Here is a 27,148-nt window from a genome sequence, read left to right as displayed (position 1 = left end):
CACTCTGTAAATATATTTGCATAATTGGCTGTTAGTTCTGGTGTGATGTTGACATTTCTTGTGATTCTCCAGGTCTGATAGAGGCTTGTGACAACCCTGAATCAACATCTTGCCCTGGAATATTACCAGATCATGCACAAAATCTCCTAGAGACAGATTGTGGTAACGATGGATGAGAATGTCTATATTTTGAGAGGCTGCTTAGGAAAGGTCAGAAGTGCTCTCTGTGTGATTAAGCCTCGAAACACTTCAGATGTGTTTTTCAAACTGATTGCTGAATCAACACAAGAGCATTCCATGGTAACTCACCTGTGTTCGTTGAACTGGAGTTGGCTGTCACAGGGCTAGCAACGGGGTCCTGTTGGAAGTCTCTGGCAGTACGGCAGAAGTGAGTAGGTATTAAGCAGAAGTTTGAGAGAAAAATATAGCTAAGATGATTGCATCAGAAGTGAGAGACACCATCTTATAGGAGAAGAAATTCTTGATATTTTCAGAGGAAAGAGATGATCTAGAGAAGTCATGAAGGGACTTACACTTCATGAAAATTGCAGTACAATGTACATTTGGGTACAGAAGTTTGGCTGTGTTGGGGGATTGCTTCATCCATTATGCATTAAACTACCTGGAACTTCAAGGGGAAACAGATACAATAGATTGTTGATTCCATAGATAGCGATGGCTATAGTTTGAATCTGGAATAGCCCTCAAAGGCCCCTGTGTTAAAGACTTGGTCATCAGCCCTGGGGTGGTGAAACCTTTAAGAAGGAGGACTTAGTGTCCGGTCTTATGTCATTGAGATCATGTCCTTAAAGGGTGTTGTGGGACTCCAGCCCCTTCCTGTGTCTCTTTTGTAATCTGGCCATGAGGTGAACAGCTTTGCTCTGCCACATGCTCCTGCCGTGATGTGGTACCACAGACCCAAAGCCACAGGGTCACTAAATAATGGACTGATACCTCCAGGACTGTGAGCCAGAATAAACCTTTTCAGTAACTGCCTTACATTCACATAGTAATCCAGTAGGGAGGGTAAATATCAGTCAAACAGGCAAGTAGAGCTAGAACTAAGGTCAGGGCATGATCAGATCCTATCTTTATCATGAATTTTTGGCATTAGGGTTGACTTTCCAGAATATTATATTAAAATATTATTTATTTTGATTATTTTGTTTTTTGACACTCCTTAATTTTTGAGCCACAGGGGAGAACCTCGTCAGTGCTATCCCTGCATGAATGCAATTAAAATGAGATGTTGGAAGCTGGCTGCAGTGGTGCTTACCTGTAATATTAGCAACTCCAGAGGCTGAGACAGGAAGATGATAATTTCAAGGCCAGCCTCAGCAATTTACCGAGGCCCTAAGCAACTTTGACCCTGTCTCAAGGGAAAGAGAGAGAGAGAGAGAGAGAGAGAGAGAGAGAGAGAGAGAGAGAGAATTTTGAACATGTGCTATACAGCCCAGTGAATACAATCATTGCATTTTATTTCAGATATGACCTCACAGGGCGTCTGGTGTTATCTTGTCACAGAGGCTATATCAAGTGGCTTCAAGACCATGCTCAGCTTAAAAATGCATTTATTTATTTATTTTTTTTCCCATTAACAGTATTCAATTCAAAAATTGATATAATTGTTCCCATTGGAAAATTTCTTCTAAAACAGTTTGAATATATGATTTTTCTTGAAATCGGAAAGTATAACACACGGAAACTACATTCTCTCTTGGCAGTAAGCTAGCTGGAATATTTTCTTCAACACCTGTACCCACATCATATACATACCTGAGGCCTGATTAACTGCTGCATTTTTTTCAATGATACTTCTTAAAAATAGAATTTGATTCATTTAATGAACACTGGATTTTGTACCTTTTGTGTGTAAGATACTGGCCTGACAAATAAGATGATAGGGTCCATTTCCTCTTGGAATTCATTCTAGTCTTATAGACAATTATTGGTTGAATTGTATTCTCCTGTAATACATTTTAAGTCCTAATCTTAGTACTTCAGAATGTGACCCTTTTAGGAAGTGGGGTTTTACAGAGATAAGTTAAGATGAGGTTTTTTTTTTTTTTTTCTTAAGATGGACCCTAATTCAGTAGGACTGGAATCATTTAAATAGGGGGAAATTTGGACAGAGAGACCACTCAGAGGGAAAATGACATGACAAGACAGCCAGGCCAGCAGAGTGATGCATCTACAAACCCAGGAACATCAGGGATTGCCAGCAAACTCCAGAAGCCAGAAGAATCAAGGAAAGATTTGCCCTAATAATTGTAAGAGAAATCGAGAAAGCCAGTCCCTACTCTCATTTGATTTCCAACTTCTGGCCTCCAAACCTGGACCTACATTTCTGTTGTTTTTAGCCATCCAGGCTTTTGTTAACGTCATTGCAACGGTCCCAGGAAACGAAGACAGGCAGTTACTGAATAACATCTTGAGTGCGTACTTAGGTGTTACAGCTGATGGGGTCATGAAGGGAAGCTAGGGGGTACTGCAGGAGTGTGCTGGGGCACGAGGATTGACCTCATCTGGAGCTGGCAAGGGTGCGGTTTTCTGAAGAAGGTGTGCTTTTTCTGAGGTCTGAAAGATGGGTAGAAGTTGTATGCAGGCAATGAAGGAGACAGGCATGGTCCAAGCTGGAGGACCTGGTATGTGCAAAGGCTCTAGGGGAACAATGAGGGGAGTAGGATACATTGAAGAAACTGGAATTCAAACAATTGCTGAACCACAGAGAGAAAAGGGCGGCCTGGCGAGATGGGCCCTAGGTGGCAGGGGTGTATTGACTTATTTAACTATGTTATTTTGAAAAAGTCACTTAGCATCTCTGGACATAATAGCAGTGTTTAGTTTTAACAGTTCTTAATGAGAATTAAATGCAATAGTAATGAAGTGGTTTAAATGAATGCCTGGCTCAGTAATTCCTGTTCTTCTTATTGACCAAGCAAAGATATTCGGGGCCTTGGGTTGTCAATGACATTGTAAGGTCTTTCCTGAAGGAAATGGGAAACTTGAAGTGCATGATTTTTAAAATATCTTTTATTTATTTATTTATTTATTTATTTTTATGTGGTTCTGAGGATCGAACCCAGAATGTCTTCTGAATTTGTTCTTACAGAGTTTCATGTCTCAGGATCTCATGCATGTGAGGCAAGCTATTTATCACTGAGCCACCACCCCAGCCTCATGCATGATTTTATTTAGGGATTCAACACAACTTAATTTTTTTTTAAGTTCCATGTCGCTGCAGTGTGGTAAATGGATTGGAGATCAGTGAAAGGGGCCAGGGGCAAAAGACCCCAGGAAGAGATGGTCCATGAGGCAAAAGTGATGGTGGCAGTTCTGCATTGGTCACTTTGCAGGGTTTGGGGGAAATCCCATGACCACCTTCACATATTTTAGAATTCAATAAAAATCCATTTTCTTCTCTATTTTAGAGTTTTCTTATAGAACAAATACATCCTGGGGTGATACATGAATTTTTCAATCTCAGTTCTTCCATAAATTCAGCAAGTAGCCTTAGGCAAGCCTTATGTGCTCATTCAATCATAGACACACAAAGGGATAAGGGGAAAGTAGATTCTGTATGTACGGTGAAGTCAACATCTTTGATTACTGAACACATTAAAAAATGACTTTAGGAGATTCCAAATACTCACATTCTCTGTTTGCTTCTTTATTGCCTTTAAGCGGTGTGACTTCATTTTAGAAGGGAAATTGGATTGATTTGTTCTTCACAAAGCCACAGTCAGTACTGTCAGAATCTGCGGTCTCAGGTGAAGGCAGGATGCTATACTGGGCAATGTTCACAACAAATACAAGTTTCAACTAAAGGACCGGATGTGCCAAAAATTCATTAGGTAATGAAAGCCCTCAAGAAATATTGAAAATGCTCTAGTTCTCTCTGGAATTATGGTTGATTTAAAAATGCAGCACATTTGATATAATTGGCTTGCTTAACATAGACAGACTTAAAAAATTATCTAATGAATTCACTGTCAGTGGAGGGTTGACCTGTGATATCAGAGGTAGAAAAATACTGACATCTGGATATGTACCAGCCTAATGTCCATTTCCTGGTGATAGTTTATTATGCTACTCATGTTTGACAGGTGTAAGGATATTGTCCCTGAATTCTTTGTGTATCAGATGAATGAGAACGTTTTCTGAATTTATTCTAACAGAGTATGCTGTTATAAGGGTTCTTTCCCTTCATAATGCTCTTATTCCCTATCAGGGAAAACTGAATATTAATATTAGCTTTTTTACCAGTTAGTAACTATTGTGTATACATTAATTAAAACACTGATCTTTCTATGTGGAACACAGGTGCTTTGACTTACATGAATTTTTAATAATAAAATGAGATAATATTGGACTAAGTACTCCAATTATTAAAAAAATTATTTCAATTAAAAACTTACCTACGTATGTTTGTGTATTTTTGTTTCAAAGTAAATAAGTACACAAAGTTACTATATAAGATAATTCTGAGTATTGTATATCTTAGGGCTACATTTCTTTTTATAAATGAACCAGCCAGTTTTGATGAATTTTGCAATTCTGGTAAAATGACATCTGATCCTTCCTTCACGGTGAAGCACTTGAATCTGAAACTCTCTCGGTAATTCAATGATGTTTTGCTGAATAGATATGAACATAGTTTCACTAGTGTCATTCTTTCCTAAGTATATTAGCTCCATTGTGATAGGAGTTGGTGATTTTCACTGCTCTAAGTCCCAAATGTTGTAAAAATATCTGATACATTGTAAAGTTTAATTAAACTCCAGTTGAATTAGTGAATAAATATATTTGTTATACCATCAATGACATATGACATGTAAGTGACATTGGAAATGGAAAGGTTTTTGAACGTCTCACTTCATGGTTGAGAGTGGATGTTGATATGTGCCATTGCCTGCCGTGATTTGCCAACTCTGTTGCCATCAGACATCACCATTGTTGAAACTGTTTCATTGGCTGTAAGCTATTGAGCAGAGTGAGACTGTATCTTACCTCTTGTCTAATGGTTCTCAAGGTGTGGTCCCTGGATTAGTAGCACCAGCACCATCTCGGGATTTATTATTCATACCACTTTTCAAGCCCCACCCTAGACATAATATTTAGAAACACTGGGGGTGGACTCAGCAATTTGTGTTCTAACCAGCCATTCAGATATTTTTGATGCCTGTTCAAGTTTGAGAACTTCTGCTGTATTCATACTTGTATGGGCATCTACCTCATAATTCCTTTTTCCATTTCTAACAGTAATTTCCAGCTTACCTTCTGATTGGTACATTCTAATTTAGAAGATATTAATTCTTTAAAATGAACAAATTTTGATCTTTGAGGAATTGCTGTTTTATATTAATTTACATAGCTTGGCTCTGACATTTTATAAGATTGCTTAGAATTTGACTCTTAGAGGCTACATTAATTATCTATTGCTGTATAAAAGGTAACACCCAAACTCAGCAGCTGAAAACAAGAAACATTTATGATCTTAAAGTTTTGAGGCTTATGAATCTGCACTTTATTTGGGTGACGTTGGCTCAGTGTCTCTCAAGAGATTCTACCAAAGGTATTGCGTGGGGCAATAGACATTTCAAGGCTTGACTGAGGAAGGATCTGCTTTGAAGTTCAGGAAGACTTCAGGAGATCTCCTCCCAGGCTTATTCATGCAGGGCATTCCACAGGGTTATCTTTCAATAAGGCAACCATATTCCAGCCAGGAGAGGGCTAAAAGAGAGCACACAAAGGGGAAGCCGCAGTCTTTTTATATCCTAATCTTGGAAGGAGCATTCTTTGTGCCAAATTCTATTTATTAGAATTAAGTCAATATGATTATTTCCAGTATATATCGACTGCAAATTGGTTGAACCACTATGGAAAGCAGTACATGGATATTCCTCAGAAAACTTGGAATGGAACCACCATTTGACACAGTTATCCCACTCTTAGGTTTATACTCAAAGGACTTAAAATCAGCATACTCCAGTGATGCAGCCACATCAATGTTAATAGCTAAACTCTGGAACCAATCTAGGTGCCCTTCAACAGATGAATGGATAAAGAAAATGTGGTTTATATACACAATGAAATATTACTCAGCCTTAAAGAAGATGGAATTGGCCAGTAAATGGATGGAACTAGAGAATGTTATGCTAAGTGAAATAAGCCAATACCAAAGAACCAAAGGCCAAATATTTTCTCTGATATGCAGATGTTAATTCACAATAAGGGTGGAGGAGAATAGAGGTACTTTGGATTAGACAGAGGGGAGTGAAGGGAGGGTAGGGGATATGAGGGTGGGAATGATAGGAGAATGAATTGGACATTATTACCTATGTGCATATATGATTACATGACCTGTGTAACTCTATATCATGTACAACCAGAAGAATGAGAAGTTATACTCCAATTTTGTATGATGTGTCAAAATGTATTCTACTGTCATGCATAACTAATTAGGACAAATAAAAAAAATTAAAAAGAATTAAGTCAGTATATATAGTCCAAATGCAAGGAGTGGGGACAGCACAAGAGCATGAATGTTAGTTGGCAGGAATCAATGACTCGTTGAGACTCAGATTTAAAGACCTTCACAAAACTAAATTATTTTCATTTCCTCTTCTTCCTTGAATTGCAGTATTTGAATTAGGGCTCTTGATTACAAGTGTCAGAAATCTCAACCCAAACTGGCTTATATAAAAATAAAATGTGTGTATTTCAAGGTGTGGCATGATATAGATGTCTGATTAAATGTTGTCACCTGCACTTGGTGATCTTGGTTTGGTTTGCTCTGTGCTGGCTCCATTCTCAAGTGTCTTCTCCTTTCCTGTTCAAATGGAAGCCTCTAAGACATTCAAAGTCATTGGATGAGAACAGAAGTCTCCAGCGGTGGAGAGAGAAATCTTGGCACAAGTGCCTTTGGCTGAGTGGGTCACAGGCCCATGCTTGAACCAGTCAAGAGGCTGGGGAATCATGACTGTATTGGCTGAAACCTAGCTTGCATACTCTACCTGCAATCAGGGATGAGTCTCACAAGAAATCCAACAGCCATGAAAGCAGAAGGTAGGTGCTTAGAAGAGGCCAAGTCATACATAATTATTGTATGTATGACAAAGTGCTGCCAATATTGTCCTCTTTGACTGAGTTTGCAGTCAAGTAGAGCTTCTAAGAAAATGACCCCTCTCCATCATGCCCACTCCCCATGCCCCATGGATCACAAAGTCCTACTGATCTTCCAACTCTGTGTCTTTGATGCCACCATCCAAATCACCATGATTCTCTCATCTAGAACTGAGTTATAATGTCTAAATTCATATGCTTACACTTTTTGTTCCCCTATATTTTTGTTTCCCTTCTTTCTGTTCTCCATATAGCAAGCAGAAGAATTCTTTAAAAAAATGTCTGATGAGATTTCTTGGTGATGAATATTCATCAATACCCCATTCATTAAAACCCAGAAGCTGTAAGACTAGGTCTCTCCCTACATCTCTGGCTTGATCACTGTCCACCAGCAGTCCTTGCTTTCTGAGCTCTCCAGATTCTCCCAGCTGCTTTCTACTACAGTCTTTTTACAGGCTTGTTGTTGAGAAGCCTCTTTGCATACATTATGCTTCTTATGCGTAATGCTCAACAGTATGTGCATTTTCAGGGACCAACTTCAGTGCCGCTTCTTTAGACAGGTTTTCTCTGAATTTCTAATACCAAGTACTCTCATAGTACCTGGTAACTTTTTAGGTCACTTAATCAGAATTTGAATATTATACTTGTCCAGTACCTACTCTATCTAGGTCACACAGTTTCTGAAGGCAATGCCCTTACTTTAACCATAGTTCTCCTGTATGCAGTAGTCACTCAGTAAATATTTTTTTGGATGGAGGTGAATTATTCTTCCTTTTCTTTTATCTGTGCGATGATGTTACCCAGAAGATTAAATGAATTGCAAAATTCATTACAGAATTGGAATTTCTTGGTGGTCTTACTTGTTCAGGAACTCTCTGATTTATGGGGTTATGACAGGCAAAGGAGAGAATAAAATTCCTTTGGGAATCAATAATATTGAATACATAAATGCTGCCATAGATCAGATATCGACTGTCTCCCAAAAGCCTGTGCATAAAAGATTTGTTCCTCAGGGTGGCAGTATTTGGAAGTGCTGTGCGCTTTTAAGAGGTGAGGGTCTTTGGGTAACTCCTTGGATCATTGGAGGTATGTGCTCCCTCCCAGAGAAAAGACACTGTGAAATCCTGGCACATCCCATTGTTCTTGTTTTCTTCCTGGCTCATGATATAAGCAGTCTCTCTGTCACATGCTCCCTCCATGATGTGTTATCCTTCCTAGAGGCCTGAAGAATGGGGCCACATGATTTTGGATGAACCCCCAGAACTACAAACCAAAATAAAACTTTTCTCTTCATAAGTTAATTTTCCCTAACATTTCAGTGTAGTAATATGAAACTGAAAAATACATGATTGCCTCACTATGATCTTTGCAATAGCCTTTGTGAATTCAGTGAGTTATCCTTATTTAATAGGTTAGGAATCAGATGGTCAGAAAGATAAAGTGACTTCCTCTAATGCACATGGTTAAGAAGTGGTGGAGATAGGTCACCCATAGAAATCTTTGACTCCAAAATCCCAGATATGTTTGGGAATATGAAAAAAAGTGGTATACTTATTTTTTACTTTTATTTTTTTCATTATGGCATTTTGAATAGGCCAAGGTCAAAAAGCAAAATAAACACAAAAATGAGTTTTTCTTGATCTCACAGTGCTTAGTTGGATCTGAAAGCACTAGAATAAGGGCAGTATAGACTTTGGGGAGCTAAAGCTCTTTATTATATATTTCAGATTTTCCTATCTATTAAAATGAAGTCAAGGGATATTCAGTAATCCTGCAACATGGAAGAAATAGAATCCATCCTCCCTTTCTATTGAACTTTTGATGGGATTTGTATGCATTGCAGGCATAAATTTAAACAAGATAATCCATCCCACTTCCCTGTTGCTCCAGTTTCAGTGATAGACAAAGTAGTCTACTTCATTTTTTCCTCTCAATTCAAACACCATAAGAATGTATTGGCACAAGAGGGATCTTAAATGAGCAGGAGTACTGAAGGATGGGGACTTTATGGGGTTGCAATGGAAAGCAGGACTGGAGTCAGTGTGATTGGTTGGTTTCTTGGTTTTTCAAATTATTTTTGAGGCTGCACCTTTGCTTTCTGGCTTGTTGGAGTGATTCCTGCTGTTACAGTTTGGAGTCTCCCTCCCCTTCCCTTGTTCTTCCCTTCCCTTCTTTTCCATGTAAACCTCTCATTCACCCCCATCCCCACTTCAAGCATCCTACATGCATGTGATGCATGAAGGAAGACAACTCTTACATATGAAGTCATAGGGAAAGTGAAAACTCAGCAGTTGAGATTGCGGGTGAGACCTACATGCTGTGAGTATGGAAAAATGGAAGCACTATACAGACCTACATAAATAACAAGCAGCCATCTTTAAACTGTTCATCAAGCTCCCACTGTAGTAAACAGTAGACCATTGACAAGGGATCAAAGTGTGTGTGTGTGTTTGTGTGTGTGTTATCCTGGTTCCAAATCCTTGGAGGAAGACCAGGTGAATGATAATGTCAGCTTTTTACTAGTGATCGTACTATCATTTGGATGTTTACTGTACACTTATTTAGCATCAGTCACTAGTTATATAGATCATGATGAACAGAGAAACGTGGTTTATAGGCTTACAATCTAGTTTAACAAAGCACAACACACTGTGACAGCGCAAAGATAGAAGTACAAGTTGAGGCAGGAAGATGGCAAGTTTAAAGCCAGCCTCTGCAACTTAGTGAGGCCCTAAGCCACTGAGCAAGACCATCTCAACATGAAAAGATAAAAAAATAAAAAGGGCTGAGGATGTGGCTCAGAGGTTCAGTGCCTCTGGGTTCAATCCCTGGTACCAAAACAAAACCAAAAAAAAAAAAAAAGTGTGAATTGGGAAATAGCTGGTAAGACACCTTATTTTCCAGGGTTCTGAGACAACTTTTGATAGCATGGAGAATCTGAAGGATAATAATACCAGAGATGGTTAATTTTTTTTTTGAGAGAGAGAGAGAGAGAGAAAGAGAGAATTTTATTTATTTTTTAGTTTTTTCGGTGGACATAACATCTTTGTTTGTATGTGGTGCTGAGGATCTAACCCGGGCCGCACGCATGCCAGGCGGGCGCGCTACCGCTTGAGCCACACCTCCAGCCCCGAGATGGTTAATTTTATGTCAGTTTGGCTAGGCTCTAATACCCAGTCATTTAGTCAAACTCTAATGAGGATCTAAGTGTTGCTGTGAAGATATTTTGCAGATGTAGTAATATTTACAACCAGTTGATTTTAAGGAAAGAGGATTAGTTTAGATAATGCAGGTGGGCCTCACTTAGGAGCAAAAGGTAGACTTTCTAGAAAAGTGGAAATTCTGCCTCCAGTCAGAAGCATCCAGTCTTGCCTGAGTTGCCAGTCTGCCAGAACTGCCCTACAGATTTGAGAGTCACCTGCCAGCATCCATAATCATGTGAGGCAATTCTTTAAAATAAATCTTTTATCATGCGTGTATATGTTGGGGGGGGGAGAGAAGGGGGAAGAGAATGAACACATTTCCTGTTTCTCTTGGGCAAATACCTTAGTCATGTAAGGTGTGAGGTATGTGTGTGGTGGGGGAAAGTGCAAGGCAAGGTGATGATATCTAGAAAGGGCTGGAATGAAAAGCTAGATCATGAAGCACATTATATGTGACCTAGAGACTTTGGAAGGGTTTTAAGTTTCTGGGAATGGAAAGATTCACATTTTAGAAAGGACTTGTGTTACTATGGAGAGCAGAAGTTTAGAAAACTTGCTTCAATTCGAGCAGGATGGATAATATATATTTTAATAGGGAAGAAGGTGCTGAATCTAGTCTAGAATCTAAAATAATAACGTAATGTTTTTATTATTGATGATGGGACAGTCTTGCAAAAAAGTCATAAGCTTCTTTTTGTAGTCACGTCTATACCTTTCACTAGGAAGTACTCCTTGTTAATTGGGAAAATAATCCAAACTGGCTGAGCAGCAGTTATGGAAGATGAACTCATACATAGCAGTGAGGTGGGAGGATGGAGGTCAGCAGGGGATTCCTGCAGCGAAAGTGGGAAGAGAAAGTTTACAAACGGATTGAAGTTCCACAACATCCTGTGTGTTGTGAGAGGATTCGCCTATTAAAAGGGCAGCATCTAATTTATTTTATTCTCTTCTTCTGGGGATTCCGTCGTTCTCTCATCCCTGTTGCCACAAGTTCCCTGAGCTGCCTTCTTCGTGTCTGGGCGTGGTTTGTACCTGTCAAACTGGCACCTGAAAGGGATAAGGGGACTGGGGACTTGGAGTTCCAGCTGAGGTCAGAGGTTTCCCACTCGCAGGCTCCCAAGGACAGCCTTTAGCAACCTGTGTCCAGGGCAAAGGGTGTTCTTTTTTCCCCTCTGCACCCCTAGATGTCTTCACCCTGACTCCGGTTGTAGTCTCTGTCATTTCTGGCCAGGGACATTCTGCCAAATGGCGCTCCAGGCTCATCTCAATCACCCTTGGAGGTGTAGTGGGGATTGCTGGTGATGAGTTAATACCTTTTTCCAGGTGCAGACTGTAAGAGGGTAGGACTTCAAATCTCCCCGACTCCAGGGCGCTAAAGAAGGGCATATCCCTATACCACCCTGGCCAGGTGAGGGGGGAGCACGAAGATGAGGAAAATGCCCACCTGTAAAGGTCTGGGTATCCGCGCTCCAGAGCTTAGGTCCCACCTGCCGCGCCCGACCTGGAAGAAGACTGGATGGAACTCTGGGGCATATGAATGTCAGACAGAGAGAATGAGGAGATGGGTGTGTGTGTGTGTGTGTGTGTGTGTGTGTGTGTGTGTGTGTGTGTTGGGGGGGGGCGTTTAATAGTGGAACGGGCTGACACGGGGAGAGGCAGCAGGTGAGCCAAGGAGCTGTGCCCCAGGCGGGGAGGCGGGCTGAGCCAGGCTCTGGAAGGGAGCACCAGCAGGGGCGACGCGGGCGAGGATTGGGCCAGAAGGGGCTGCGGAGAGGCGAGCTCAGGCGGGGAGACAGCGAGGGAGGTGGAGGCGAGGGGGAGGGAGTTCTGAAAGGAGGGAAAGGAGCCGGCGAGGGGCGAAGAAGCCAGCCGGGAAGGGCGAGCTGCGGAGGGCGGCGAGCCACGGGCGCCAAGACCGTGCCACACCCCCACCGCGGGGCACGGAGGGTTTTGCCCGGGGAGACACAAAGACATGCGAAGAGGGGCTGAGCGAGGCTCGCGCACAAAGACGCCGGGGCGCTCGGCCACTTGGGCTGCACCGACCGCCCCCGCGCCGCGCCGCGCGGAGGCCGGGCCAGCGCGGAGCCCTGGGCTGAGCGCGCCGCGGCGGCGGCTGCTGGCCGGCGCGGGACCCGGGTCGCCCGCGCTCTCTGGGTGACCCGGGCCCGGCCGCAGGCACGCGCGGGGGCGGCTGAGCCCGAACCCAACTTGGCCTCAGCCTCGCCCTCTGCCCAGCCAGCCGGTGTCCCCTCCTTCCCGCGATTTCGTTTCTTCTCACGCTCCCCCCACACCCCCTCCCGCGTCCAGCCCCGCTCTCCCCACCTTGTAAAACAAAGCCGGGGAAAATGCCTGCCCATGCAGCTCGGAGCGCGCAGCAGCCCGTCTCTGAATAAGAAGTGAGTACAATGGCGTGTTTGTAAAAAAGCTTCAAGTCCGTCTTTTTCAAAAAACATTCTGAATGCTGCATGCCTCATGCTTCCCAGCGCCTCGCGGGAGAGACCTGGCTATAGAGCAGGAGGTGAGACCCCCGGGTACGCTCCCCGCCACCCCCCAGCCTCGCGCTTTCCGGCCCAGCCAGCCCTAAGAGGGCTGCAGATGTCCCCTCGCAGCAAGCGGACGTTTCCGATCTTCGTTTTCCGTCCAAAGTGTTGGATCATTATCTGGATTTGGAGGCAAACCCATTCCCGGATCTTCTCCTGGCGACTTCTGCCCCCCGCCTCCCCCCTACTCCCGCTGGCGCCTGGGGTCTTTGCATCTGCCTTGGGTATGGGTTTGGAACACGTTGGGAGAGTTTCTGATGGAGGAGGAGGGTCAACCCTTGAGAGTAGCGGACGGGCAGGTTGCATGGTGACCCTCGTCACACTTGTTGCCCATTGCATGGTGGGACACGCAGTGGTGCTGAAAAAAGGCTCATTTCTCCTGCTGGTTGGTGGTCATTTGCGACGAGAACGAAGACATATCAGCGTGAGGAAGGGAGCCCAGGAAGACCAGGACAGTGTGCTGTGCTGGGGGTGGGGGTAGTAATGGAACTGAGAGTGTGTGGAAGGGTCAGCTCTTCTTCAAAAGGGGTATATGGAAACCCAGAGATTTCCCATATTAGATCCAGAGAAAAGGCTGATATAAAATATCAGCCTATATCAACCATGTATATATATATGGTATCACACCAGTTTCTGTCCATTCTGTCTGCCAAGTGTGCATTATATACATTCTGCTAATTTAAAAAATTAAAAAACCAAAACAGGAGCTTAAAAAGATTAAACTCCTTCAGAAACACACTGGCACACACACACACAATATATATATATATATATATTTAAAATCTATCCTCTTTTCCTCAAAACATATAATAACAATGTCTTAGTGGGATTTGGGGTTGAGATTTGATAGCCTCAAGGTAAACAGTCCTGGTGTTTTCCAATTCTACAGGCTAGCAAACCAGTGATGTGAAAAATCAGAAAGGCAAGAGCACAGAGATGTGGCGAGGAGCGGCTTGGAAAGCTTGGAGATAATGTGGAGCTTCTGTGTAATTTTCTATTATTTTTATTCCAAAATTGGCTAAATTTTAGATTATGACTTTTTTTTTTTCTCTCAGACTTACTAAGCAGCTAGGGGAAGGTGCTGCTGAGACTGCAGACAACAGTGAATTTAGCTATTATGAGCATTCTATTAGAAAATGTGTGTGTGTGTGTGTGTGTGTGTGTGTGTGTGTGTGTGTCTGTTTTAAATCAAAACATTAAACACATGCCCAGTACTAATTTTAAATATAAAGGTGTCTCCTAGCTTGTGGTTTTTCAGAACAGGTGAATGCATCAGGAGAGAAACCTGTACATACTTGTGTGCAAAAGGTTGAAGTCTTGCTCTGATGAGCTCTATGCAAGTGGAATCTCCACTTGGATCCAGGGCTAGGGTGTCCTCAATCACAGCTCTGATTTCATCTCTCCAATGTCAAAACTATTCTGAGCTTTCCTGGTTGGGGAGCCTGTGTCATCTGCCATCATTTTACAATACTACTTAGGTCTAGGGCTTCAAATGGCTTTGTTTGTAAAGCTTCTTTTTGATGGGCAACTGAAGATGTATTTTATGAACTCACATTATGGTAGCCTACATTTAACGCACAATGTTAGGTAGGAGAGCAGAGTAGGGAGCTGTTTTACAATTGACACTCTTTATGAGCATCTTATCCTCAGGTGGCTGTAGGGTATTTGTGTGCATTTCCATGAGATTTCTTGTATAGTTACCTAGAAGTGTGTTTTATAAAACCTACATTATATACATGACAACGGTATTACTTATAACAACGTTAGACTTTAAATTGACTATTCTATTTGAGTTGGTATTTTGTTTTTAAGTTCCATATATTTTAGCCATTCTGTTAACCCTTTTTTGTTCAATGCTGCTTTTCTAAGCAAATGTTCTGTAATGGATGGCTTATTTTTCCCTTAGCAAGTGGAAGTCTAGCAGCTCTTGTATTTTCTAAAAAGAAATCCATTAATGATATTTTTGAACAGTTGAGATAAATAATAAATGGATTTAGAGTCACCTCAGCGTATACGGGAATTTGTAAGAGAGCATGTAAACATGCTCTAATGGAGCAATTAGTTTTGTACAGAGCATGTAGGGACTCAGGTGTGAGCAAAGGTTTAAATTCCTCTTATCTTGAAGTTACTCACGGTAGAAATTGAAGGAACTTGTCTTTTCTTCTCTCTACCTAACATTGTGCCATAAGGGTCAGCAATAACTTTTATTTTTTAAACATGTCAGAAAATAAATAGTGATGTTTCACACTGAGCCCATTTTGGAAATTGGGTGAAACAAACAAACAAATAAATAAATTGGACTGAGTGGTTTACTCATACCTGTTTTATGAGAAAATCAAGATTGATTTCTTTTTAGCAACACTGTTTTGATTGCAAATAATTTTTAATGCAATTACAACACAATTCCTTATTATAATAAAATTTATAACAAAAATAAGGTGTTCTTTATATCCATCATTTGCACTATGAAGTTCTTGAGAACAAGAATAAGCCATTAGGTTTCTTCATGACCATTAACTCCTAGAAGTTTAGTATGTTTTCCTTGACTCAAATAGTGGGCAGATATAAAATTAGAAATTAATTAGGAAGCCCTCAGGCATCCTCTTATTTTCCTAAGTTTCTGGGTCTGACTCCTGTTTTCTTCCTTCCACCTGGATCACCAATAGCAGCAAGGAACCAAGACCCAGCCCCTTTTCCTTGGACCCATTTATAAGGTCCTGCAGGAGATCCAATAAGAGTGCTCCTGGGTTAGGTTCCAGAACTTCCAGGAGAGCAAGCTCTTCAGCCAGCCCTTGCTGATCCCTTCAACAGCCCCATTCCCCTTTGATCTCTTTCCGCCTAACCCTCCTTCTCTGTTGTTGTCAGTGGCGGCACCTGACTTGCTGGATCCTAAATCTGCCGCTCAGAACTCCAAACCGAGGCTCTCCTTCTCCACGAAACCCACAGTGCTTGCTTCACGGGTGGAGAGTGACACGGCCATTAATGTTATGAAATGGAAGACGGTCTCCACGATTTTCCTGGTGGTTGTCCTCTATCTGATCATCGGAGCCACTGTGTTCAAAGCATTGGAGCAGCCTCAGGAGATTTCTCAGAGGACCACCATTGTGATCCAGAAGCAGACATTCATATCCCAACACTCCTGTGTCAATTCCACCGAGCTGGACGAACTCATCCAGGTAATGGCACCAGAGAAATTGCTATTGCATTCCCCTCAAAGGAGTAAAGGGTAGGGGAGAGAGCCAGTGTGCACCTGCTGGCCGGAATGAAGGAGCTCTACTCCACCTCTGCTTCTTAGCATAGACTTTTCCCCCAATCTCTTTGTCCTTTTCCTTTCTCGTTCCTTTCTTTCACCTGCTTATCTTCCCCTCCTTTTTTATTTCTTCTCCCACTGTTCTTTCTCATTCTCTCTGCTCCTCTTGCTCTTCTGTGTTTATTTCTTGCCTCCTTTTTTTTTTCCTTCCTGAATTCTTTCTCATTTCCTTGTCTCTGAACGGCCAGTGCACACCTGTGGACATGGGGTCACCCTGCTGGAGGTCCTTGTGGTTAGGTGGATCATTGCCCATGGAGAAGCATTGCCATGGTAAATGAAAAACAAAAGAGTTTTCACCTGGGCAGTGGCCAGCTTAAGATGGAAAGGATGCATTCTTGGTGTGACCCTCTTGAGATGGGCATCCCTTGTGATTAACAAGTTGTCACTCACCTCTTTAATCTAGCCAAGGTGTAACTGTTAACTGCCTGCGTAAAGTGTTTAGGGACAAGTGATTAATTATTGTTTCTGTAAATACCAACTGAAAGGCAGTTTATTGCCACACAGAAAAATAGTTTTTGAATTACAACTAATTCAGTTTTAATTGATAATAGCAGGGCAATTACATTATGAAAAAAATTTTATTTTAAAAGTTAATCCCAAAATGATTTATAAATTTCAAGTAGGCTTCTTGGAGATGACTATATTTTTTGTTGTAGATTTCTTTTGCATAAAACAGTTTATTGGTCAAACCAAGAATTGTAGTCTTGAACAGAGCACGATAAAGGAGAGAAATGACTGGTTATTAAGGACATTTTAATTGTACACACACATATTTTCCTGTAAAACCTACTTTTCTTACCTGGTTTAATTCCAATTGGACTGAAATGATCTATGAGACATCATCTGAGCATACTTCCTTATTTTAGGTTTGTTTTTTGAATGAGTGGGAATAGTAGACTGAGGGATGTATTTTTTTTTTTAAATTTTCATCCTTTTTTGTTGTTTCTAGGACTTTTCCTCTAATTTTGGTAGTAGTGGTTTCCCCTAACACTACCTAAGCCCTTTCTATGTCTACTCTATATGCACTTTTTTTTAATGTAAGTTTTTTTGAAAACTGTTAGAGCTAATATTATCTGACCCTTATTGAGCTCCTGCCACATTTAGACATTTCTGCATTTGACTTAATGTTTTAAATTTTTAATATTTTATTTTTTAGATTTACACATAGACTTATGTTTTGAAAAGACCCTTTACATACTTATATACCAAATTCTTTACTATTTTTAGATGTTAGTGACATTTTCAGTTTTGACAGTGAAAACCGCCAACTAATATTACATTATTGTCCCAGCTATCCCCTTCCTTGGTCCTTTGTAAGATTATTTTCACTTCATTCTTTCTTTGTGCTACACAATCCTAGAAGAGAATACATCCCTCTATAGAATTCCCACTTCCCTTAAGTTTTAGAAGAGATCTTGGTTGTCTTGATGGCATGGAGCAGTGGTAGAAGCCTAAACATTGGGATTTGACAAGATGTGTTTTAAACTCTGTTTGAGAGCTTACTAGAGGTGTCACCTGAAGCAGCAACTTTTTGGTTTAAGCCATAAATGATCTATTTAGAGTAGGGATAGAATACCCACCAAGTAGGCTTCTTCCAAAGGATAATCCACAGAGAGTATCATGGTCCTCAGAGTGTTAAGTTTGTTTGTTGATATGATTCCCCTGTCTCCTTTACCCCTTTCCTGGGTTGTAGCAGTTTGATTCAGGTAGTTGCATCCTTGGCATGTGGAGGGAAGTGATTGGTCTTGGTCAGAAAAGAAAAAAAAAGGAAATTGTGTGAATTTGAAAATGATCTCACTGTCAAGTTTTAACCAGATTTATTCAGAACTTTGAAAATAGCTTGAAGGCCATTGCGAGGAAGGGCAATCTAGTGGTGAATACTGATTTTTTTCCTACCTTGCTTTAGCAATGGGCATGAACCATGGGTAAAAAAATGACCCGATGTTTTTATTTCTACTATGAATGGGCAATCCATTTTAGCTTTAATCATAGTTATTGCTGATTGAGTATTACTACATTTTTTGTGCTTACTTAGTAATTTTCAATGCAGAAACTATTCTTTATTGTCATGTCACTCATCTTTATAACCCCATGACTTTAAAGCATTAATTTTTCTTTCTCTTTGGATATAATTTCTTTTGATAAAGGAAATCTTTATAATGTCCTGGCTTTAAGGAACAAGGTCAGTATGTAAGTTGGGAGAAAGGCCACCCAGCTAGTCATCATTTATTAGAATTACATTTTATTCATATGATTCTCCTAAATTTCCAAGTGTTTTTTTCTCTCATACTTATTTTCCCATTCAATCATCCCTTAAAACCTCATGAGTGTCTATATTAGACTGTGGTATCACAGCATTAAGGATTAGGAATCTAAGTTGCAGGAAGTCCAAGTGATTTACCCCCTGTAGCATTAACAGGGTGAGCGGTCCCATCTGGCATCTGACCTAGGAGTCTCGGCTGCTTTTCCGCTTAGTTTCTTTTGGTGCCGGAGGAGGGAAATAGTTGGAGTGGTCAGCCATTCAATCCCAGTGTTGGTGGAAAAGGAATTTGGGGAGGTTGAGTGGTCAGAGAGAAGTACAACCTCAAGTGCAGTTAGCCTAACCTGGTCCCAGCCCCCTAGTTATTAAGTACACCTCTGGGCAAACTATAGAAACCTGATTCTATGCTGTGGTTATCACAGGGTAGGGTGACAGAGATTGATTCATGAAGGCAGATGACAGCAACTGTCTGTCCTCTGATAGGAGCTTGTGTGTATACTCTATGTACTGCCCTTTGCATGCCTCCATTAGCCCTTCAAGACAAAGGTCAAGGAAGGGCAGAAATAGGAAGATACAAATATCTTTTCTGGCCTAAGATATCTTGAGCAGTATAATTTTCAACTCCCACTACATTTAAACTAATATTATGTCAGTATAGAAACATACATGAAAACTTTTTAAGTTTTAAGACTCATAAGTAACTATTATCAGTAGCCAGATTTTAATGAGCACTTATTATGTGTAAGGCTTTTCCCCTAACCCTTTACATGTATAATTTCTCTTAAACAATCTTATGAGGCAAGTTCCTTGTTTTTCTTTTTTTTTGCACTTAGCTTATATGGAGACTGAGGCAGGGGAACTTAATATTCCAGGGTGCAAAGTGGCAGAACTGTTATTCAAACCTAGGTGGACAGACTCTGGAGCTTAAGCACTTAGCTCTCATATTTATTGCCTCTAAAAGAAGTTTCCTGTTATCCCATGTATTAGGCTGTAATGAGTATTAAGTTATAGTCTTATTTTCATAATGATGTATGCTATCTCTTTCCAACATGGAGATCATATAACCTGGATTTTAATATTCTTTCTGGACAGCAGGATTATCACTAGCATTCTGTTTGAATATGGTGAACCAGTTGAGGTCTGGTGAGGTGAGACACACCCAGTCGTCAATATAGTTGTTTCTAGATTTGCCGAATCAATTTTGGGATTTAAAATATAGTGCAAAATCTATGATCTATGCATTATAATAAAATACCTAATGGGACATTTGTCTTTTGTTTTCTAATGTGAGCCCCACTCCTTGTGGATCTAGGCCTGGAAGATATTTTCTCTGTTTTTGGGTAAAGAATAAGACATGTTTTTACAAGGGCATCCATTTGGCCTTAGGTCTAGATCTTTGGCGTCTTCCTGCCAAGGGGATTATATTCTCTCTGCACCAGTCCTTCTCATTGTGGTCCATTCACTGGCTTTTATTCAGGACCTCCAAGGTGTTGACCTCTTTGCTGGGTACTGAGCCAAATAAAATGATGGAAAAAACCCTGGTCTCTCTTAAGGTATTCACTCTCACAGTCAACCAGAGGAGACAGCTATAAGCGTAGTTACATTAGAAGTGCTTTAAGATCGGAACTGGGGTGCTACAGATTGGAACACCGAGGGGAAATTAACCACTTTATAACAGGTGGGAAGTCTAAGAAGAAGAGGTGAAAGGAGATTAGATTCTAAGCATGCATCAGAGTGCACTGGGGAAGATAAGAGCAGGGGACGGTCTAGGCGGTACAGGCATGGAGTGACCTGGGTGTGAGGAGGAGGGGCATTAGCAGGTAAACCCTGGCTTCTTGTTCTGTACCAGGGAGATTTGCTTCCTCCTGGCCCTGTTTTTTACTTGGAATAATTGTGCCCTAGTGGGCAGTTAGTTGTGTATCAGAGGATACTTGGAACTACAGGATAAATATATCAACCTGGCTTTCCTAGAATGCCAATGACACTAGACTTAAAAAAAATGGTTTAATGTAATTCTATATTCATTCATTCATTTAAGAGCATTTATTGAATGCCTACTAGATACATTGTCTAAGCACTAAAATACTATAGAGAATAAAACAGATGAAAATTCTTGTCCTTGGTGAGCTTATATTCTATTGGGGGAAGACAGTATGTTAGATAGTGGTAAGTTTCAGGAAAATAAATAAAGCATTGGTGGGGGATAAGAAATGTTGAATGGTGTTGGTGATTAATTTTCAATCAGATCACTAGAGAAGTGTCACTGATAGGGTGATTTTCTAAAGAGAGGAAACCAACCAAGAGGCCATCTGGGGACTAACTCTTGGGTGGAGCATGAACTTGGACATAGGCCCTTATTGAGGTGTGAGTTCCTGCCAGGATAGTGGGAGGGAGTGGTGGAAGATGACGTCAGTCAGGTAATGGGGGCCAGTTCATGTAGGGGTCTTATAAGTTAAAATAAGCACTTTGAATATTTGGTGCATGTAAGTATGCTGTTCTGGCTGCACATCAACAGGATCACTCTGGCTACAGTGTTTAGACTAGGTTGCACAAATGTGGGGGTGGTATCAGGACAGGCAGTTAGGAAACTGTTGTAATAATCCTGGTGAGAGAAGAAGGCCCTTGAACTAAGGTGGTAGCAGTGAGGGTGGTGAGATGCAATCAGATTGTGAGTATATTTGGGGAGGAAAGTCTGTGGGGCTTATTGATGGACCAGATGTGCAGTCCAAGAGATGGGAGTCAAGGATAATCTCCCCATTTTGGTCCTAAGTTGTATCTTATTTTCCTGACATGGTGGAGAGTGTAGGAAGAGCTGATCTGAGGAATAATATCAGGAGTTTGGTTTTGGTTATTGCATTCAGAGTGTCAGACAGGTTGCAGTTATTGAAGAAGATTTATGAAACACCAAATCAAAGTGCTAAAAGATTCACAGTTTACTGCATGAAAATGATGCATTACAGTACAGCACCCAAATAAAGATGAAATATCACAGACAAAGGCTGCCAGACCACAAGGGGTCTGGAGAAGCCAGGGAGAGCTCCTGGGTCCTCCCTTTGCCCTGCCACACCAGGACATGCTTCTCTCTCAGATCAGGAACCACTTATGTGTGCATGAACACTTTTGTTGGTCAGGGTTTTTCTACCCTGCTGGTCATAATGATATAAGTCTTGGTGGTAGAGCTCTCTGGGAGTCTCAAGTGAGACCAGGTGCAAGTCATCCCATCACACGGTTATCAATAAAGAGTACGGTGGGGTGATACCACCCTCCTGCAACTCCTCAATCCATGGTCATAAGGCAGCACTCTTGATGAGGATGTCTGGGGCTCTTGCCAAAGAACAGTGGCTGTGATGGGTACTTTAGCAAAATAGCTCAGGTTGATTCCAGGCCAGCACAGCCATGTTAAATTTGAGATGCTTATTAGGACATCCAAGGAAAGATCTCGAGTAGGAAGCTCCACATATGAACTTGGAGGGGCTATTCTGGCGATGTACATTTGGAGGTCACCACGAACTAGGAGGCATTTCAAGTCCAAATACTGGTTGAAATCTCCTGAAGAATGAGTGTAGGTTGAGATGAGTGGGGATTCTAGTGATATCCCAAGATCACTCCACATGTAGAAGGTGCTGAGAAATAGAACTCAAAAAGCAAGTGGACAATTGATTCAAAACCTGAAATTTCAAGGACATTTCTCTTATTTTAGGGAACTGCATTACCCTGTGCACCCAGATCTCCAAAAGTTTCATTTTTCTTTGCTCTTAAGTATCCTTTAAAAAAGATACTTGGAAAAATATCTAAGCATGGGTCCTATTGAAGGTGTGTGAGTAGAGGAGCCCATTTATGCTTTGGGTCATGGCTTTCCCAGGGGTATAGGGGATGGGTTGATGTGTGAAGAGCAGGCAGAGAGCTGTCTGCAGGTAGTAGTGAGTGATACTGAATGATGGGGACACAGTGGTTTGGTGACCGTCAGTCCAGTTGGTGTAAGCACCTAGGTATATAAAATATTTGGCTTTAGTCTTAAGCAGAGTGTAATCATTTTTATTAATTTATCATGGGCACAACAATACGTTATCTAGAAAATACTTTCTTGCTGGGCATGGTGGCACATGCCTGAAATCTTAGCATCTTGGGAGGTTGAGATAGCAAGATTACAAGTTTGAGGCCAGCCTCAGCAACTTAGAGAGACTGTGTCTCAAAATAAAAAATTAAAAAGGGCTGAGGATGTGGTTAAGTTGTAAAGCACCCCTGGGTCCAATCCCCAATATGAAAAAGCTTTCTTTTCCTACCAGTAATTTTGCTCTTTTTGTTTAGCTCTTTGGATAAACTATAAATTTGGGGGGACATAAAAATAATCTGCAAAGTGTCTAAATATCCTACATATACTTTATGCCTTTTGGGTTAATTTTGGGAAAAAGCACCTGTGAGCAGTGCTATGGGTAACCTTCTTGGATGTATATTACCCTCACAGTGCGGGTTGATTTGCTGCATGAACTGGGTGCCACGGAACTGTCTGTGCTTCAAAGGTGAGAGTTTCAGGAGAGGAGCTTGGGCTGCCAAATGGAGATAATATGCAGGTCTTGAAGAAAGGCTTTGTCAGTTTCCAGAATTTTTCTAGGATTCCCCCACGTGCTGCTTTCTAAGTGGAATAAATCATTCCTCTTTCCAGTCCCTACCCATATGTTCTTGCTCTCTGGATTTTCAGAATGAAAGGATTAAAAGCGATATAGTTTTTCTTGCAAATCAAGAAACGATTGAGATATTTTCATGCACGGTTCCTTAATAAAATTTAGGTTTTTATTATAAAGCATGGACGTTGTTAGAAAGGATTTTAATTTTAAAGAATGTATGGAGGCTCACTAGATGAACTGGTTTAACTGGTTAAACATTAGAAAAGTGTTATATGAATATTGTGCATTGATAAAATATCTCTCAATCTGATGTGATTGAATGGAATATTAATATCTAGGAAGTTACTTGTTGGATGGGATAATTATTTAAGAATGAGGGAAATTATTCTGCACATACACGTGATACATTTTATATATATATTTTGACTGACCATTTATTTAGTTGAAGGTAAAAGTCAGACTGAAATGTAAAGCACGGTCAAATAGTATTAGATTGAGGTTTTCCCCATGTAGAACTATTAATAGTAATTATGATAATGGCTCTATGGGCTCTTAGAATTATACCTTCTGTGTTTGCATTTCTTCACATATTTATATACTGTTTTGTACTTGAAGATAGATTACTTGATTCCTGCATCCTTAGTCATGCATACTGTAATTCACATTTGGAAAATGAAGCAACAAAGGTAACTTGTAGGTCAGAAAGAGGCGAAATGGCTCCTGGATCAGACTGTTTCTCACGACTGAGAAGGTCACAAGGAAAGGGGGATATTCCCTCAAAAGCTTCTGGAATCTCCCCCAAAGGCTCCTGTGTTGAAAGGTTGGCAATGTTCCTAGGTGGAACATTTGGAAAGGGATTGGATTATGGGCTCTAACTTCATCAGTAGATTAATCCAGTAGCTTCCATATATGAGAGAAAACATTTGACCCTTGATTTATGGAGTCTGGCTATTTCACTTGCACAATTTTCTCCATTTCCATCCATTGACTGGCAAATGCCATTATTTCATTATTCTTTGTGGCTGAGTGGAACTCCATTGTGTGTGTGTGTGTGTGTGTGTGTGTGAGTATACACACATATATACATATCTCACATTTTCTTAATCCATTTATCTATTGATGGGCAACTGGGTAAATTCCTAATTTGGCTATTGTGAGTTGTGGTGCTTATAAACATTGAAATGGCTAGATTGCTACAGTATGCTGATTTTTAGATCTTTTGGATAAAAACAAAGGAGTGGGATTGCTGGGTGATACAGTGGTTGAATTCCTAGTTTTATTGGGGAATCTGCACAATGCTTTCCAGAGTGGTTGTACTAATTTTCAGTCCCACCAACAATGTACAAGTGTACCTTTTCCTCCATATACTCACTTCTTGGTCACTGCCATTCTGACTGGAGTGAGATGACATCTTAGTATAGTTTTGATTTGCATTTCCCTAATTCCTAGAGGTGGTGAACATTTTTTCATATATTTCTTGGCCATTTGTGTTTCTTCTTTTGAGAAGTTTCTTACAGACTCCAGTTCTTGCTCACTATTACAAAGGGGATGATGTAGGCATATTCTAAGTTATGTATTTATTTATTTAGGTGCTGGGTTTGAAACTTCATGCATATAAGCACAAGCTCTATCACTGAGTTCCCCTTGTCCCCTAAGTCTCATTTTTAGATAAGATCTATGAAGGTTTTAGTTGAGGGGACCTAAAAGAGAGGGCTACCAACTCATATCTCCCCTTGTGCTGGGCAGAAAGTTTAGGGCTATCTGTGGGAACCTCACACAGCCTTAGTAGAGAGACAAAGGATCTTCACAACATGGGCCTTTCTGAATTCAAATGTTCCGATAGGCAACACAGTCATAAGCTGGCATAACACATTTTAAGAAAATGTTTTGGCATAAAGGCAAACCAAAGTATATATTGTAGAGTTCCTTCAACTGGCAGCTTCCGCAGCAGATACATGGATGCTTTTGAGATACCAGAGTATCACGTTCAATGGTGCCGGGGTGGAGCATGTTAGAATCATCCTAGGTCATGATCTTTCCTTTAAAATTTCATCAACAGAGGGAGTGTCTCGCTTTGTGTTCTCCGAGGGTGGAGCTTGGGTAGATAGCAGGGTGGGGCCAGGATACATAAGTCAGTGTCTGAGTGAGATGTGTCTTTGATATTTGCTTCCACATGTAAAGCAAACAGTGTAATTAATAGATCAGCTGAGAAGGAAAGGGCTTTCACCTAACAATGTGTTTATAAAAATCTTTATCTGCAATTATTAAGAGTAGTTATCTTAATCTGTGGATAATGATTAAGATTTGACCAATTATATATTCATGTATAGACTAAAATGTGATTACACTAAGGGAAATGCTTTGGAAAAACATGTAAAGGCAATCTCAACCAGTTGGGTGGTGGAGAAGTAAACATTCTTAAACTAATGGTTGTGGCTTTCTTCCCAGTTGAAGACTTATAGCCATGTTCTTTCTCGGCTCCTCTCCCTCTCTCTTCTTTCTCTTTCCTTCTTTATTCTTCCTGTTCTTCTCTTCCTCTCCCCTCCTTCTTTCTTCTTTTCCTCCCTCCCTTCCTCTCCTTTTCTTAAAACAAATTTAACAACCATTTCGTTGTGGGCTGTCTCTCTCCTTTTGTGGGTGAATGTTAATCAAGAAAAGGGTTTTTTGGGGGGCATCATCTAAAATCATATGATTTTCTTTTTTCTGCTGCCTCATTGAATTCATTCTTGTGGTTTTGATCCTGGATGGGATATAAGACCAATAGTGCACTTGTTTTCATTTCTGATGGTGCTGTCTTCTGCAGAACTTTCATGAAAGCTCTGTAGAAGGTATCAATTCCTTTTGGATAGTTGGCTAGAATTCTGAAGGTTATTACATGATTCTTTTAAAGGGATGTTTAGAATTTGAGGACTGGTAAAATAAGTTTACATCTCCTCATTGTTCTTCTTGGGTCCAAGTGGCTCATTCTCATACAGTCATGCAGGGAGGTATAGAACCTGAGGCATTGCACAAGAGGACTTGTAGTATAATATCGCTATTGGAATAAATAGTAGTTCCTTTCAGGCATTTCGTTGAAGTTTTCTGCTCTGATTCTCATTGGAATGGCCTAGGGCCTTACTGTAGTTTGGATCTAAAATGTCCCCTAAAGGGCCATGTGTTAAAAATGTGATGTCCAGGGTAGCCCTATCTGAAGCTGGTGGAATCTATATAGAGTGGTGGGGCTGGTGGGGATCTTTAGGCCATTGGGGTCCTGTCCTTGAAGAGGATTATGGAACCCTGGTCTCTTTCTCTTTTCTTCCTATCAATGAGGTAAGTGGTTTTGCTCCTCCACTAGCTCCTGCCACGATGTGCTGTCTCACCACAGGTCCAAAAACAAGCAGGCCAACTAACCATGGGTTAGAACCTCCCAAGCCTGAGCCAAAACCAACCTTTTCTCTTTGTAAGTGGATGATCTCAAGTATTTATTTTTTTAAATAGTGGTAGGAAGCCCCATTCACTCCTATTTTCTTATTAATTAAATATTCACATAGGTTAGGTGATATCCTTATCAGTAAGGGAGTGAGATGATGCTTTTCATCACTTTGAGCTGTTTCTCTGTCTTTCATCTTGGGGAGCATTTGAATATCATGGCTGTGTCAACAGTCATTCATTTAGCTTGGTATTTTTATTCTTAACAAAGGTACCAAGGGATATGTAAAAACAGTGCCATAGCTTTAAAATAGAGGATCATGATATTATGGAAACTCTTTCATGGATCTAATGTTCATAGGCTTACTTAATCTAAATGTTTTGAATTTAACCTCATTTCAGCCTGTACTTTCTCTTGACATAAGTGACTCACACTCCACTTAATAAAGTTTTTTATTTGATTGGATCTTTTGAACATGGCAACTTCTAAGGGTCAAGCCATTTTTTTTCTAATGAGTTTTGTGACTGAGGTCATATCATTCCCTTCTAAAGATGGCGACCTTGTCTTTTTATCTCTACCTAGAACTCATTCCCTTTCTACTCTTTGTTTTTGTAGTCCATGGTCAGATGTGTTTTGGGTGTTTGCCTTTCTAGTCATTTTGTTTTTAAATCTCTTT

At 40.7% G+C, this 27,148-nt stretch overlaps 1 protein-coding gene across 4 annotated transcripts in view; it reads left to right on the top strand.

The window, feature by feature from the left end:
• Positions 1-27,148, top strand: part of KCNK2 (potassium two pore domain channel subfamily K member 2) — a 199,791-nt gene that overhangs the window by 48,088 nt on the left and 124,555 nt on the right. The window contains exons 1-2 of one of the 4 annotated variants that reach the window (XM_081299760.1): positions 12,595-12,724; positions 15,734-16,044. In XM_081299760.1, the coding sequence (XP_081155886.1) occupies position 12,724; positions 15,734-16,044 (312 nt within the window). In that variant the 5' untranslated portion in view covers positions 12,595-12,723. Of the gene's footprint in view, positions 1-12,594; positions 12,725-12,745; positions 12,847-15,733; positions 16,045-27,148 lie in introns of those variants that run through there. The other 3 variants (XM_081299758.1, XM_081299759.1, XM_081299761.1) reach the window with 3 other exon arrangements.

This window comes from Spermophilus citellus (genome assembly GCF_964194105.1).
Source record: "Spermophilus citellus genome assembly, chromosome: 6".
NCBI classification, from domain to species: domain Eukaryota; kingdom Metazoa; phylum Chordata; class Mammalia; order Rodentia; family Sciuridae; genus Spermophilus; species Spermophilus citellus.
Note: the sequence above shows the minus strand (reverse complement) of the source record. Positions and strands in the feature narration are given on the sequence as shown.